The sequence below is a fragment of the Lissotriton vulgaris genome, chromosome 4_1 (assembly GCF_964263255.1).
Source record: "Lissotriton vulgaris chromosome 4_1, aLisVul1.2, whole genome shotgun sequence".
NCBI classification, from domain to species: domain Eukaryota; kingdom Metazoa; phylum Chordata; class Amphibia; order Caudata; family Salamandridae; genus Lissotriton; species Lissotriton vulgaris.
In genome coordinates, this window is record NC_141691.1 from 2,116,706,271 (window position 1) to 2,116,723,589 (window position 17,319).

Below are 17,319 nucleotides of genomic sequence, written 5' to 3' on the forward strand. Positions count from 1 at the left end.
CTGAGAGATCCCAAACTCAGCTGAGAGCTCACCAACTCACCTTAGCGATCCCAAACTCAGCTGAGAGCTCGCAAACTCAGGTGAGAGCTAATAAACTCGCCTGAGCAATCCCAAACTCACCTGAGAGCTCGCAAACTCAGGTGAGAGCTAATAAACTCACCTTATCGATCCCAAACTCACCTGAGAGCTCGCAAACTCAGGTGAGAGCTAATAAACGTACCTTAGCGATCCCAAACTCACCTGAGAGCTCCCACACTCACCTTGGTAATCCAAAACTCACCTGACCAATCCCAAACTTAGCTGAGAGCTGCCAAACTCAGCTGAGAGCTCACCAACTCACCTTAGCGATCCCAAACTCAGCTGAGAGCTCGCAAACTCAGGTGAGAGCTAATAAACTGACCTGAGCAATCCCAAACTCACCTGAGAGCTCGCAAACTCAGGTGAGAGCTAATAAACTCACCATATCGATCCCAAACTCACCTGAGAGCTCGCAAACTCAGGTGAGAGCTAATAAACTTACCTTAGCGATCCCAAACTCACCTGAGAGCTCCCACACTCACCTGGGTGATCCAAAACTCACCTGAGCAATCCCAAACTTAGCTGAGAGCTCCCAAACTCAGCTGAGAGCTCATCAACTCACCTTAGCGATCCTAAACTCACCTGAGAGCTCGCAAACTCAGGTGAGAGCTAATAAACTCACCTTTCCGATCCCAATCTCACCGGAGAGCTCGCAAACTCAGGTTAGGGCTATTAAACTCATTTGAGCAATCTCAAACTTAGCTGAGAGCTCGCAAACTCAGGTGAGAGCTAATAAACTCACCGGAGCAATCCCAAACTCACCTGAGAGCTTGCAAACTCAGTAAGAGCTAATAAACTCACCTGAGCAATCTAAACTCTTCTGAGAGCTCGCAAACTCAGGTGAGACCTAATAAACTCACCTGACCAATCCCAAACTTAGCTGAGAGCTCCCAAACTCAGCTGAGAGCTCACCAACTCACCTTAGCGATCCCAAACTCAGCTGAGAGCTCGCAAACTCAGGTGAGAGCTAATACACTCACCTGAGCAATCCCAAACTCAGCTGAGAGCTCGCAAACTCAGGTGAGAGCTAATAAACTCACCTTATCGATCCCAAACTCACCTGAGAGCTCGCAAACTCAGGTTAGGGCTAATAAACTCATTTGAGCAATCTCAAACTTAGCTGAGAGCTCGCAAACTCAGGTGAGAGCTAATAAACTCACCGGAGCAATCCCAAACTCACCTGAGAGCTTGCAAACTCAGTAAGAGCTAATAAACTCACCTGAGCAATCGAAACTCTTCTGAGAGCTCGCAAACTCAGGTGAGACCTAATAAACTCGCCTGAGCAATCCCAAACTCACCTGAGAGCTCGCAAACTCAGGTGAGAGCTAACAAACTCACCTGAGAAATCCCAAACTCACCTGAGAGCTTCCAAACTCACCAAGGGTGATGCAAAATTCACCTGAGCAATCCCAAATTCAGCTGAGAGCTCATCAACTCACCTTAGCGATCCCAAACTCATCTGGGAGCTCGCAAACTCAGGTGAGAGCTAATAAACTCACCTGAGCAATCCCAAACTCACCTGAGAGCTCGCAAACTCAGGTGAGAACTAATAAACTCACCTTATCGATCCCAAACTCACCTGAGAGCTCGCAAACTCAGGTGGGAGCTAATAAACTCACCTTAGCGATCCCAAATTCACCAGAGAGCTCCCACACTCACCTGGGTGATCCAAAACTCACCTGAGCAATCCCAAACTTAGCTGAGAGCTCCCAAACTCAGCTGAGAGTTCATCAACTCACCTTAGCGATCCCAAACTCACCTGAGAGCTTGCAAACTCAGGTGAGAGCTAATAAACTCACCTGAGCAATCCCAAACTCACCTGAGAGCTCGCAAACTCAGGTGAGAGCTAATAAACCCACCTGAGTAATCCCAAACTCACCTGAGAGCTTCCAAAACTCACCTGAGCAATCCCAAACTTAACTGAGAGCTCCCAAACTCAGCTGAGAGCTAATAAACTCACCTTAGCGATCCCAAACTCACCTGAGAGCTCGCAAACTCAGGTGAGAGCTAATAAACTCACCTGCGCAATCCCAAACTCACCTGAGAGCTCGCAAACTCAGGTGAGAGCTAATAAACCCACCTGAGTAATCCCAAACTCACCTGAGAGCTCCTACACTCACCTGGGTGATCCAAAACTCACCTGACCAATCCCAAACTTAGCTGAGAGATCCCAAACTCAGCTGAGAGCTCACCAACTCACCTTAGCGATCCCAAACTCAGCTGAGAGCTCGCAAACTCAGGTGAGAGCTAATAAACTCGCCTGAGCAATCCCAAACTCACCTGAGAGCTCGCAAACTCAGGTGAGAGCTAATAAACTCACCTTATCGATCCCAAACTCACCTGAGAGCTCGCAAACTCAGGTGAGAGCTAATAAACGTACCTTAGCGATCCCAAACTCACCTGAGAGCTCCCACACTCACCTTGGTAATCCAAAACTCACCTGAGCAATCCCAAACTTAGCTGAGAGCTCCCAAACTCAGCTGAGAGCCCATCAACTTACCTTAACGATCCTAAACTCACCTGAGAGCTCGCAAACTCAGGTGAGAGCTAATAAACTCACCTTTCCGATCCCAATCTCACCTGAGAGCTCGCAAACTCAGGTGAGAGCTAATAAACTCACCGGAGCAATCTCAAACTCACGTGAGAGCTTGCAAACTCAGTAAGAGCTAATAAACTCACCTGAGCAATCTAAACTCTTCTGAGAGCTCGCAAACTCAGGTGAGACCTAATAAACTCACCTGAGGAATCCCAAACTCACCTGAGAGCTCGCAAACTCAGGTGAGAGCTAACAAACTCACCTGAGAGATCCCAAACTCACCTGAGAGCTTCCAAACCCACCTGGGTGATGCAAAATTCACCTGAGCAATCTCAAACTTAGCTGTAAGCTCCCAAACTCAGCTGAGAGCTCATCAACTCACCTTAGCGATCCCAAATTCGGCTGAGAGCTCGCAAACTCAGGTGAGAGCTAATAAACTCACCTGAGCAATCCCAAACTCACCTGAGAGCTCGCAAACTCAGGTGAGAGCTAATAAACTCACCTTATCGATCCCAAACTCACCTGAGAGCTCGCAAACTCAGGTGAGAGCTAATAAACTCACCTTAGCGATCCCAAATTCACCCGAGAGCTCCCACACTCACCTGGGTGATCCAAAACTCACCTGAGCAATCCCAAACTTAGCTGAGAGCTCCCAAACTCAGCTGAGAGCTTATCAACTCACCTTAGCAATCCCAATTTCAGCTGAGAGTTCGCAATCTCAGGTGAGAGCTAATAAACTCACCTGAGCAATCCCAAACTTAGCTGAGAGCTTGCAAACTCAGGTGAGAGCTAATAAACTCACCTGAGCAATCCCACACTGACCTGAGAACTCGCTAACTCAGGTGTGAGCTAATAAACTCACCTGAGCAATCCCAAACTCACCTGAGAGCTCGTAAACTCAGGTGAGAGCTTATTAACTCACCTGAGCAATCCCAAACTCACCTGAGAGCTCGCAAACTGGGGTGAGAGCTAATAAACTCACCTGAGCAATCCCAAACTCACCTGAGAGCTCACAAACTCAGGTGAGAGCTAAGAAACTCACCTTAGCGATCCCAAACTCACCTGAGAGCTCACAAACTCAGTTGAGAGCTTATTAACTCACCTGAGCAATCCCAAACTCACCTGAGAGCTCGCAAACTCAGGTGAGCGCTAACAAACTCACCTGAGCAATCCCAAACTTAGCTGAGAGCTCGCAAACTCAGGTGAGACTTAATAAACTAACCTGAGCAATCCCAAACTCACCTGAGAGCTCACAAACTCAGGTGAGAGCTAATAAACTCACCTTATCGATCCCAAACTCACCTGAGAGCTTCCAAACTCACCTGAGACCTCCCACACTCACCTGAGCGATCCCAAACTCACCTGCGAGCTCGCAAACTCAGGTGAGAGCTAATAAACTCACCTTAGCGATCCCAAACTCACCTGAGAGCTCACAAACTCAGGTGAGAGCTTATTAACTCACCTGAGCAATCTCAAACTCACCTGAGAGCTCGCAAACTCAGGTGAGAGCTAATAAACTCACCTGAGCAATCCGAAACTTAGCTGAGAGCTCACAAACTCAGGTGAGAGCTAATAAACTCACCTGAGCAATCCCAAACTCACCTGAGAGCTCACAAACTCAGGTGAGAGCTAATAAACTCACCTTAGCGATCCCAAACTCACCTGAGAGCTCACAAACTCAGGTGAGAGCTAATAAACTCACCTGAGCAATCCCAAACTAAGCTGAGAGCTCGCAAACTCAGGTGAGAGCTAATAAACTCACCTTAGCGATCCCAAACTCATCTGAGAGCTCCCACACTCACCTGAGAGCTCCCACACTCACCTGAGCCACCCCAAACTCACCTGAGAGCTTCCAAACTCACCTGAGCGATCCCATACACACCTGAGAGCTCCTAAACTCAGATGAGAGCTCCTAAACTCAGATGAGAGCTCCTAAACTCAGATGAGAGCTCCTAAACTCACCGGAGAGCTCCTAAGCCCCATTATACCCTTCTTCCCTGGCTGTGGTTTGTATTGACCAGTTACAGAGAGGTGACAATGGTGCATCTCACCACACTCAGAAGAATTCCCAGGCTCGTTGAAGGAGCATAAACCGGAAGGAAACTCTTGGCATCTTAGACAAGCACTAGTTAAGTGAAATAAGGTAGTACATTAATCGAACGTAAATGCAAGACAAGCAAAAGTAGGGTGCATTTAGTGAGTACATTAATTTGATATCATTTATTCATGCAAGACAAATGCCATTTGTTCCCAATGAATTTTTATTACATAAAACTTTGAAAGATGAAATGTTTGGTTTCGTGGTAGCCTGAAGGAGCAGCGCGTCTGCATGGAGTCAGAAACTACCGAGCAGACACGTGCTTTCAGAGACCCCAGATCTACCCCCCCCCCCCCCCCCCCCCCCCTCCTCCCCCGGTCCCCTCACCCTCCCCGTGGGTCCAGTTGGGGTCTGCTGGGAGGAGACGCGCTCTGCACCAGGCACTGAAGCCAGATTATTCCATCTAGACTGAAGGTGTGGAACCGTGATAGCGCCTCGAGGCGAGGGCCTTGTGTGCTGGTGCAAAGATGGAACCCCTGTCCCTCCGGGCACTCCGTGTGCATGCGATCACACTCCCACCGCTGATCGCCCTCCCTAAACACGAGTTATCAATCTGTTCTGAAGCCAGAGCCGACGCCTCTCGGTCCAGTTACACCTCCATCCAGTCTAGCGCGCCTCGTGCTTCAGTGCACTGGCGCCTCCCTCAGGATCTGCGGGGAACCTCAAGGGCACAGGCCGGGGTCCCAGCAGGGCGACTCCGCCTTTTATCTTTCTGAGGCTGATGAAATGTGTATCCTTGTTTGGTGTAGCAATAAACACCAGTTATTAAACGCCAAGATGCCACAGGGCTTGGGGTGCTCTTTAAAAGTACAGGTCATGTTATCTCGTGCCCTGCATAGATTTGTCATCCAACACTTGAGTTGTAAATGAGTCGCTCTCTTGCACATGGTTATACATCACTCGGTGCTGCCTTCTTCCTAGAGCTCACTCCCAGGAGTGATTCCAGTCCCAGGACATGAGCTCTGAGGGATTCACTTTCTCTAGATCAGACCTCATTCCTTATAGTGATACTTGTGTGCTATGAGTAGAGTAACTCCTACACATGAGTCCACTCCTTATGCATAACTCCCTATGCATGACCTCACTTCATATGCGTAACCCACTGTGCATTGTCTCAGTCCCTATGGATATCTCCCTGTGCATGGCCCCACTCCCTCTACATGACTCCCTGTGCATGTCCTTGCTCCCTATACATAATACCTTCTGCATGAACGTACTCCCTATGCATAACTCTCTGTGCATGGTCTCACTCCCTATGCATATCCTCACTCCCTATGCATAACTCCTTTTGCATGGTCGAAGTCCCAATGCATAACTCCCTGTGCATGGACACACTCCTTATATATATATCTACTACCTTTGCACAGCCTTACTCCCTATACATACATTACTGTCCATGGCCTTGCTCCCTTTGCATGGTCTCTCTCCCTATGCATATCTCCCTCCGCATGGCTTCACTCCCTGTGTATGGCCTCAGAACCTATGCATAGCTTCATGTGCATGGCTTCGCTCCCTATATATTACTCATTATGTCTGGCCTCACTCCCTATACATAACTCAGTGAGCCGGACTTTAGTCCCTATAAATGGTTTCAATCTCTAAACATAGCACCCTATACATGGCCTCACTTCCTCTACATAACTCCCTGTGTATAGCCCCACTACATATACATAACTCTTTGTGTGTGGCCTCTCTCAATATACATACGACTCTATGCATAACTTCTAGTGCCTGACCTCACTCTCTATGCATGATTCCCCCAGCATGGCCTCCCTCCCCATACATAGCTTCCTGTGCATGACCTCAATCCCTCTACATAACTCCTTTGCCCTGGCCTCATTGCCTATACATACCCTTGTGCATGTACTCAGTCCCTATACCTAACTCCTTGTCATGACCTTGCTCCCTATAAACAACTCACAGTGCATGACCTCATTCCCTATACACACTCCTTGGGGATGGCCTCAATCCCTATTCATGAATCACTGTGCATGGCCTCACTCCCTATGCATTGCCTTACTCCCTATACATAACTACTTGTGTATGCCCTCCCTCCCTACAGATATCTCTCTATACCTAACTCCCTTTGCATGCCGTCATTCCATATACAAAGTTCTTTGGGGTGGCCTCACTGCCTATACACAAGTCCCTGTGCATGGCCTCACTCCCTATGCAAGACCTGACTCCCTATACATAATTCCCTGTGCATGGCCCCACTCCCTTACTTTTGGCCTCACTCCCTTTACACAAGTCCCTGTGCATGGCCTCACTCCTTATGCAAGACCTCACCCCCTATACATATTTCCCTGTGCATGGCCCCACTCCCTTACTTTTGGCCTCACTCCCTATACATGATTCTCTGTGAATGGCCTCACTCCCTACTCTTGGCCTCACTCTCTATTCAGAACTCCCTATGTATGGCCTCGCTCCCTATGCATGGCCTCACTCCCTATCCATGGCCTCGCTCCCTATGCATGGCCTCACTCCCTTTACACAAGTCCCTGTGCATGGCCTCACTCCCTATGCAAGACTTCACCCCCTATACATAATTCCCTGTGCATGGCCCCACTTCCTTACTTTTGGCCTCACTCCCTATACATGATTCTCTGTGAATGGCCTCACTCCCTACTCTTGGCCTCACTCTCTATTCAGAACTCCCTATGCATGGCCTCACTCCCTATGCATGGCCTCACTCCCTTTACATAAGTCCCTGTGAATGGCCTCACACCCTTTACATAAGTCCCTGTGCATGGCCTCACTCCCTTTACATAAGTCCCTGTGCATGGCCTCACTCCCTTTACATAAGTCCCTGTGAATGTCCTCACACCCTTTACATAAGTCCCTGTGCATGGCCTCACTCCCTTTACATAAGTCCCTGTGCATGGCCTCACTCCCTTTACATAAGTCCCTGTGCATGGCCTCACTCCCTTTACATAAGTCCCTGTGCATGGCCTCACTTCCTTTACATAAGTCCCTGTGAATGTCCTCACACCCTTTACATAAGTCCCTGTGCATGGCCTCACTCCCTTTACATAAGTCCCTGTGCGTGGCCTCACTCCCTTTACATAAGTCCCTGTGAATGTCCTCACACCCTTTACATAAGTCCCTGTGCATGGCCTCACTCCCTTTACATAAGTCCCTGTGCAAGGCCTCACTCCCTTTACATAAGTCCCTGTGCATGGCTTCACTCTCTATACATAACGCCATGTGCAGGCTTCAGTCCCTATACACATCTCCCTGTGTGTGGCCTCACTCCCTACAAATAACTGCCTATACATACCTCCTTATCAATGACGTCACTTCATATACAACTCCTCATGCCTTCCCAGCTTTGACTCCTCCCCCAGTGTCTTTCCTTTGTTTCACGTCTCCATGCCTCTCTCACACCAGTTGCAGTGAGTTTCTGCTTCACTCTGTCAGACTCTGACCCTGTCTCACTCTGACCCTGTCTCTCTCTATCTGACTCTGACCCTGCCTCTCTCCGTCTGACTCTGACCCTGTCTCTCTCTGTCTGACTCTGACCCTGTCTCACTTTGTCTGACTCTGACCCTGTCTCTCTCTGTCTGACTCTGACCCTGTCTCTCTCTGTCTGACTCTGACCCTGCCTCTCTCCGTCTGACTCTGACCCTGTCTCTCTCTGTCTGACTCTGACCCTGCCTCTCTCCGTCTGACTCTGACCCTGCCTCACTCTGTCTGACTCTAACCCTGTCTCTGTCTGACTCTGACCCTGTCTCTCTCTGTCTGACTCTGACCCTGCCTCTCTCCGTCTGACTCTGACCCTGTCTCTCTCTGTCTGACTCTGACCCTGCCTCTCTCCGTCTGACTCTGACCCTGCCTCACTCTGTCTGACTCTAACCCTGTCTCTGTCTGACTCTGACCCTGTCTCTCTCTGTCTGGCTCTGACCCTGCCTCACTCTGTCTGACTCTGACCCTCTCTCGCTCGCTCTCTTTCTTCCCAGATGTACAATCACAGACTTCGGGGACTGCGCCTACATCGGAGGAGGAGCCCTGCGGGTGAATGGGTGTCATCTGCCCAGACCCTACATCTGTACTAAGGAACTGTACGTCTGACACTTCTGCGGCACCGAGGAGGCTGCAGAGACCTGTGTATGCCACTGGGTGGCGCTGCTGCATCATGTTCACTGAAAAGATTGATAATCCCCGCTTGTTTCAACCTCACATCACTTTAGGACCACACCTGTGTACAATGAGGGGGAAGCGAGTCTCTGCAGGATCCTCTGTGGCCTTCAAAAGTCCACCCCTTCTGTTGTGCCCTGCTGGACCAGTGGTCGAAGTGGGGAGAAAAAGTATTTGTTTGCCATTTTAATGCCCAGTGGGCAATCTACCAATGGATACACATGAATACTTAAGGTTATAATGAGTTATAAACATTAAAATACGTTCACAAAGTGGGATATGCTTCTAATCACGGAATGCCCCAAATACAATAAAATGTGAAAGCACCAGCCATTTGTCGCTGAGCCATGGAGTTTCTGTAATCAGCACTTCTCCCTTTTTCCACAACTGCAGTTCAAACAGGAATGGGAAAATATCCTAATTTGCAAATGTTTTCTATATAATTATGGCTCTGCCATATAATGAAAGATCTGCTCCATGATCTGACTATTTAAACTAATAAATTGTTTGTAGGTCAAATGTATCAAAAGTTAATAAAAAATGTGACTTGTATTGCAACGAAGTGAAGGGCTCTTTGCAAAGGTTGACCGATCACCTTTTTCACTGCTTCAGTTGTATATTACACTGGTAGAAATAAGGCACAATCTTTCCAGGGACTGTTACCATGTGTATAAATATCAAAATAATAAAATATCAGAAAATATACTGCATTACGCAGCAATCTTTTTTAAAATGCAATATTTAGTCAACACTGCGGCATAATTTTGTCCTCCTTTGCTGCATAATTAATTCTAGAGTGCTTGTGAATGAAGCAGAGAGACTGTGAAGTTTCCAAACTTACGGCCTCATTTATGAAAAGTGACGCATCGCTGCGTGAAAACAGCGATGCGTCACTTTTCACTGCGCCCTCCTTGCGACACCAATGATACATCATATTTACAGTATGACACATCATGGCGCAAGGAGTTACAGATAAGTCAGTATTTCTGACGTATCTGTAGGCGCAAAAGTGACGCATTGCTGGAGTGTGTCACAAAAGTGACGCAACTCCAGCAATGTGTCTTTTCACATGGGGCAAGCCCCATGTGAAAGGGCCTACGCCAGTCTGCTGTGAGGCAGGCGTAAGAAATTGACGCATTTGTGTCCTAGAAGTGGTGCAGTGAAATCTTATAGATTTAACTGCGTCACTTCCATGACCCTTTCTTCCATCAGAACGCCCCTCCTGCATACATTATACCTGGTGCAGGTATAATGTGGCGCAGGGGTTTACAAATTGACACATCTACCTAGATGCGTCACTTTGTAAATATGGCGCAACAAGGCGCATTTTTTACACCACTGGTGCGTCACAAAAAGTGACGCACCAGCGGCGTAAAAGTGATGCATGGCCTCATAAATGAGGCCCCAAGTTTGGTGTGCATGCAAATCCTGCATTGCCGATCCCGAGTGAGTTGCAGCCACTATTGATCTCCCATCAATTCCATCATTCTGGTGGGATGGGTCCAACGGACAATTTACTTCTGGATATTCTAATTTGGTCACAGACGGTGTTCCATTCTGCTTAGAATTTAACCCAAGCTAACCGAATTACTGACATCTGAAGCATGCCCCTTTAGTGAAGGTCTACTGTTCAGGGCACCTTCGTCAAAGGCCTGAATAAGTTGCAAATACAATTTGCAGTGTTAGGCAAAGCCCATTCTTCTTTGAGGAAGGTATTTAACTGATCCCTTTGTGGAGGGGCCTTGTATGCTTGTCTGGGTGTGCAACCTTCCAAGGTCCCAAGATATTATCAGGTTCACACAGAAAAGTTTGCAAGCCAGTTTTCCCATCTGAAGGAAGGCCTAGATGAGGTGGACACCACCTTGCAGCAGTAGACTGTTTACCTCACCAGTCACTAACTGACGCAGGAGCCACAGCACATGGGCAGTAATAAGAATCCTATCCAAGCGTCCCCGCCCAGGACCCCACTAAAACTCCAATTTATACCTGCAGGAATTCATAGCTAATTTTAGGGCAGGCTCAGGCTCCCGCACTTGGGGTTCTTCAGACAAATACTGTCCACGCTTTCCGGAAAATTCACCGTTGGTAGCACATCTGTAAGGAAGTGCCTCTTTTTTTGTATGAACCCCTCCCCATCCAACACAAACAAAAATGTAGACTGCTGCTTTTTTGTCTTTGAAGCACTCAGGGCCCAGGTGTGTTGGCCACAGTGCATGTTCCATGACCCTTAAGTGTATGCACAATTGGTTGAACCCTGATTTGCACCCATTACTTACCTATAAGACCCTAGTATATGGTACAAAGTGTACCAAGGGCTAGTAAGATAAAATGTTACTAGTGGCCTGCAGAACTTATTATGCCACCACTGCAGTGACAACGTTAAAACACAGCTCCATCCAACCATGAACACTCAATATACCCCAGCCCCTTTGCCTCTGCCCACACCTGAACCCTGAAGTCACTTTTTTTTAAATAACAAAACATGTTAGTTATATTAAAACGTACATACCTGAATGGTAGGCTACTGCATAGCAAATCTACTTCATGGTAAAGGTTGTTTCCCCTCGGGCAGGACACAACCCCGCCTCTTCGTTGAACACTCCTCCCTTCACCCTAGCGCCCCATGATGTTTTGGGTGGCACTGTTGGTTGTTTTATGCCATTCAGTATGCTTGGTGGGCACCTTCGCCTCTTTGACAGTTTGCCCCCACACTGCACTTTAGATCTCGCCTGAGACAGCAGATGCACTGTCGCTTTGGAGACATTTTGTTTCATTACCGGGGGCATAAAGCTTGCCCATTGCTCATCATTGGTGGGCTTCAATGTCACTAATTCCCTTGCTTGTTTCATCAGTGAGTGCTGGCTTTACCTCCTCTTTGTGTGTTGGTCCCAAACCCGGAGCAATGGCCCAAGCACTGCTTTCCTTGCCCAGTATCTTTCCACTGTTTGCCACTTTCAGAGGCAATCTTTTCCCTATTACTTGCACCCCGTTGCCCCCTCCTGCATTATTTCTTGACTGGCCCCACCCTCCTTCTGCGTTGTTGCATGTCTGGTTTGCCCCTACCTCTGTTCCTTGCCACTCCACCCTCCCCTTAATTGTTTGCCCCCTCTCGTCCCACTAGGAAAAAAAGCATCCAAGAATTTCACAAATGGGTTTCAAGGTGCTACAAAGAAGCAGACTGCGCTGCGCTCCTGCTCAGCATGGTCTTTCTCACGCAGTGTTCATGCGGGGTCAACACGCCCAACTTTAGCCTGGACTTTAGGTAAATAAATGTTTTTTTATGAAGACAGAGAATAATCCCATACTAAGAAAATGGATCACTGTCCTTTGCGGTCAGCACTGGCTATGTCATAGCGTTTTTTTTGTTTTTCCTAACGTTTAACATACTGCACAATATGACTGAAAGAAATTGACAAAACCAATCGCTCTCCTATAGACTAAACCTATTGGCTTTGCCAATGCTTATTTGTGGGTTAACCGTCCAGAACGCATCTGGAACGGTCTTTAGACGGGCAGGGCTACTAGGTATGCTGATACAGATGGAATAGTAGAGTAACTCCCCACGACATTGCCACAACTCTAGTATTCTTCTGCAATTTTTTTTAATTTGAAGTGGAAGATTGAAATGGTTTCCCAAAACACAATAAAGCCAGCAGCTGGACACAGTCTAGTGTTCCTGCCAGCCACTCCCTCGAGGGCTAGCCCACACACACACCCCCTCGCCCATCCTACACAGGGTTCACCAGTCAGGGGACCCCGCAAATAAAAGAGCCCGAGTGCACGTGCTCGTACCTCGTTCCCAGACCCATACTCCAGTGTCCGTGTCGTCCTTCCGACAGCACGTGGGCCTAGGGCTCAGAATTTAACACTGGTGACGAGTGGGTCTGACCCCAGACTCTGCAAACCTTGCTGCCCCTCATGACTGTGAGGGACCCACCACGGCTATGGTCGCACCAGCCTCAGGCACGTCGCCCCTAGAAGGGGTACACCATTGTTTTTGCTGTGAAAGAGAGAAAAGGGAGCCTCCTCGTGTCGCACGTTCCTCTGCGACTGCTACTAGACACCTGCTGCCAGGCTGTGAAAGCTGGCAATCAGTGCAAAGAAGCCCATACAGCGCTGTCAGTAGGATGTGAAAAGCACCCGGCAGATGAAGGTGAGGCAACGCGCCGAACAGCCCCGGCTCCAAAGACTGACATTCCTACAAGGGCATCCGGCGAGTGTGAACAGGGCCGTGCATTCACTGTCGGAAAGCGCCCTGTCTGCGGAGTGATTAGCGCGTGTCATGCCTGCTGCATGAGGGCCGCCCCCTAGTGCCTGCCGCATGAGGGTCGCCCCCCTGGTGCCTGCCGCATGAGGGCCGCCCCCCTAGTGCCTGCCGCATGAGAGCCGCCCCTTAGTGCCTGCCGCATGAGGGCCGCCCCTTAGTGCCTGCCGCATGAGGGCCGCCCCATAGTGCCTGCCGCATGAGGGCCGCCCCCCTAGTGCCTGCTGCATGAGGGCTGCCCCCTAGTGCCTGCCGCATGAGGGCCGCCCCCTAGTGCCTGCCGCATGAGGGCCGCCCCCTAGTGCCTGCTGCATGAGGGCCGCCCCCTAGTGCCTGCTGCATGAGGGCCGCCCCCTAGTGCCTGCCGTATGAGGGCCGCCCCCCTAGTGCCTGCCGCATGAGGGCCGCCCCCCTAGTGCCTGCCGCATGAGGGCCGCCCCCCTAGTGCCTGCTGCATGAAGGCCGCCCCCCTAGTGCCTGCTGCATGAGGGCCGCCCCCTAGTGCCTGCCGCATGAGGACCGCCCCCCTGGTGCCTGCCGCATGAGGGCCGCCCCCCTAGTGCCTGCTGCATGAGGTCCGCCCCCCTAATGCCTGCCGCATGAGGGCCACCCCCCTAGTGCCTGCCGCATGAGGGCCGCCCCCCTAGTGCCTGCTGCATGAGGGCCGCCCCCCTAGTGCCTGCCGCATGAGGGCCTCCCCCCTGGTGCCTGCGGTATGAGGGCCGCCCCCCTAGTGCCTGCCGCATGAGGGCCGCCCCCTAGTGCCTGCCGCATGAGGGCCGCCCCCTAGTGCCTGCCGCATGAGGGCCGCCCCCCTAGTGCCTGCCGCATGAGGGCCGCCCCCTAGTGCCTGCCGCATGAGGGACGCCCCCCTAGTGCCTGCTGCATGAGGGCCGCCACCCTAGTGCCTGCCGCATGAGGGCCGCCACCCTGGTGCCTGCCGCATGAGGGCCGCCCCCCTAGTGCCTGCTGCATGAGGGCCGCCCCCCTAGTGCCTGCCGCATGAGGGCCACCCCCCTGGTGCCTGCCGCATGAGGGCCGCCCCCCTGGTGCCTGCCGCATGAGGGCCGCCCCCCTGGTGCCTGCCGAATGAGAGTCTCCTCCCCCATGTGTGTAGATTGTAAGGAAGTCCTGGCCGGTGTGATGTTGGTCCTCAGCCCCACATTGTGTGGAATAACGAACACAGACACTGGATAGTCTGCTGCAGTAGCTAGCCACGAGCACGTGCACCCGGGCCCTTTTTATTGGCTGGGGCCACGTCACTCGTGGCACCCGTGATGGATGGGTGTGGGGGTGCAGTGTGTCCAGCCCTCGAGGGAGTGGCTGAGATTGCAGCTTCCTGCGGGGACACTAGAATGTGTCCTGCAGGACACTACAGCCGGCAGCGCTGGCAACGGCACTGCATACTCCTGCACCTTCAGTCGCCTGCGTGGGGGAAGAAAGTCCCTCCCCTACACCTGCAGCATAAACCCTAGAATGAAATAAGGCTGCGCACACTCCCCTGCATGGCTGTCACTGGCGAGGTACACCGGCATCTCTAGCCCTGGGGCAGTGCCATCCAAAGCTCCTTCCTGGGTGTGTGAAGCGCTAGAATTAATCAGAGAAACTGCAAGGCCTACAACAGAGGGGGAGCTGCCCAGCCTGAGACAAGGGATGGCTGCAGCGCACCCTGGGCTGCTACCCCCTGACCCCCACAGCGCAAGTGCCTAGCAGAGCAGCCAACTGATCATCAGTGGGGGCCAGAGCGCCCCCTAGAGGTTACGGCACCTTTTACTTTATGACTCGTGGGAGACAGCCCCTGCCATTCCTCGGGATGCTCAGCAGGCAGGAGCAGTGAAAGCGTACCCTCACCCATCAGAAGTCAAACTACCAGTGCGGCCCTACCTGCAGCCGGTGAGTTTTAACTCTCAGACTGCACCAGTTGCGGCTGGTGAGGTTTGTGAGTGGTGACGGTGGGTTTGTTCAGGGGTGGGGGAGAAGACACGTTATGTCAGTCCCACATCCTAACGTTTCCTTTAAGCAAGTTAAGACCTCATGATTCCACTTAGTGGTGGTACCAAGCTACTACAAAATCCCAGTTGGTGTATATTTTCCTGCATATGAGGCCACTCCAGAAAGCAAAATGCTTTTTAACAGGTCAGACTGAAAGTTCTCGTGTCATTCATGGGCAGTCCTGCCTGCTTTCTAGCCTCAGTGACTGATGTCAGCAGCGAGCAGTTCACTTGCTGTCACTGAGGTATAGCATGATCGAAACAGCCAGACACTAGCTGTAAGCCGTAGGAACAGTCAGAGTGCATCCCTGGAATCACAGAATTTAATGGTTCATTCCCATACAAGGGGAACCCTCTGAAGGCAGTTGGCTCCAATGCACCTTAATCCCACTTGATGAGGCGGGCTCACCCTGACCTCAGATTTGACAGACCACAGCGCAATCTGTGATCTTGATCTTCAAGATGTACAGAGAGCCTTCCTCACCCTCAAGTGAATTATTAAAACCCTTTCTGAAAGTCAGGAAAATGCAATGGTTAGAAACAACTCTCTGTCTTGTGCTGCTGTGCCTGTTTCCACCCAGGAATCAATTTTATGACAGACAATCAAATATTGAACTCCACATTTGTAACTGCACTGCTTCTGTTAGTTAAGGAGGATGTATTTGATTTGGAAGCTTTGTATGAAAAGTAGTTATTTTTCCATTGACAAACTCTGATGCTTTGTAGCTTTAATGAATCAACTGCAAAAGCAGATGTAAAAATGTTTGTTTTGAGCTATCAAAAACATCCTGTTTTGGCACGAAGGCCTCAGTTTTGTATGGAATTCGTAACACAGGCGAGGAACAATACAGCACGCTCTCTGGTAAACTACATCTTTCTGCTGTGGTCTATTCAGGCACGGTCAGATGTACTCACTCTGTCCATACCCCTGGAGTTTACAGGCAGAAATGCAATGACAGAGATCAGGATTCTTGTCTTGTCAGGAGATGGAACATACACACTATAGAAAACATGTATTGGAATAAAACCACAGTATCGAATGCAACGCCTTTCCACACATGCCTGCGCCCCCCAACAAAAACACACACATTCCTATTTCCAATTCAAGCAAATAACGAAACACAATTAATGATTTGGATTACTAACGCCCCTAAGTGCAATGACCTAACTAAATGGGCAGCGCGCAGCTGGCTTTTTTTATTTACCTCATCTGGCTGCTGAACTGGAGGGAAGTTGCCTTCAAGCCAGGCCAGGCCATGCGACTCCAACTCCTCTGTTTTTTTATGTACAAAAACCCTCATTCGTAGATCCCGCTCGCAGTCTATGCATTGTGAGGTCTTTTCTATATCTAAACTTCGACCGTTTTCACTGCCGTACTGTTTGAGGCACGGACCTCTCTCTTTGAACAACCCTATCTGTAAATCGAAGTAGGTTTCTGTTCATAAGCATTAATTATATCACTAAATGAAGGGTGGTGTCGATTTTTTTATTCATATCTGTGTTGCGTAAAGACCAGTTCAGTGTTAACAACAAGCAATAAAACATCAAAGGAGCCAGGGTCAGTGTACACCACACCAAGCCCTCTGCCACTATGGTCCCTCCCCGAATGACAAACACCCAGGGGCTCTACTAAAAACACATGCTCGGCAACAGCAATAAAACTCTGACATCTTCCAACGGAAAGTGCAGGCACATTACCCCATACCACTAATACAGCACATCGGCAAGGTTCCCTTCAGACACACGGCACAAACCTGGTAGGGTGCAAGCAGCACTGTGTCCATAGATCCCCCACCGACCGTCATCACCAGCACGAGTATAGTTGGCCTCAGTGGCCTGACACTGGCAGTAATTCATGTGCATCTCTGAACAGACACATGCTGCTGGGCCCGGAATGAAAATGGCTTCTAGGATTAAATATTATGCGGCGGGAAGCAGATTCAAGTCGAGTCTGCGCAGTATCACACAGCCTTTACAGCTGCCTTTCCAGCTCGTCACAGGGTGGGTCAAATGACGAGCTGGGAAAAGTGGGTTGAACCTGCTCTCTCCCCTTTCTGATTTATGTGGAGGCTTAGCGCTACAGGGCTTGTGTCTCCAACGCCCGGGGCTAACTTCACCTCCACGTCATCAGGGGGTGGGGACCGGCCTTTGATGAAAGGTCTTTGCCAAGCTGATGATCTCACACGCCTCAGGGCGGAGAGATTGTCAGCCCGGC

At 50.2% G+C, this 17,319-nt stretch overlaps 1 protein-coding gene across 1 annotated transcript in view; it reads left to right on the forward strand.

Moving 5' to 3' along the window:
• The window catches only part of LOC147725154 (uncharacterized), a 253,304-nt gene extending 243,770 nt beyond the window's left edge, over positions 1-9,534 (forward strand). The window contains exon 6 of the mRNA XM_086918194.1: positions 8,672-9,534. Coding sequence (XP_086774320.1) covers positions 8,672-8,783 — 112 coding nt within the window. The 3' untranslated portion in view covers positions 8,784-9,534. The remainder of the gene's footprint in view (positions 1-8,671) is intronic.
• The last annotated feature ends 7,785 nt before the right edge of the window (positions 9,535-17,319 follow it).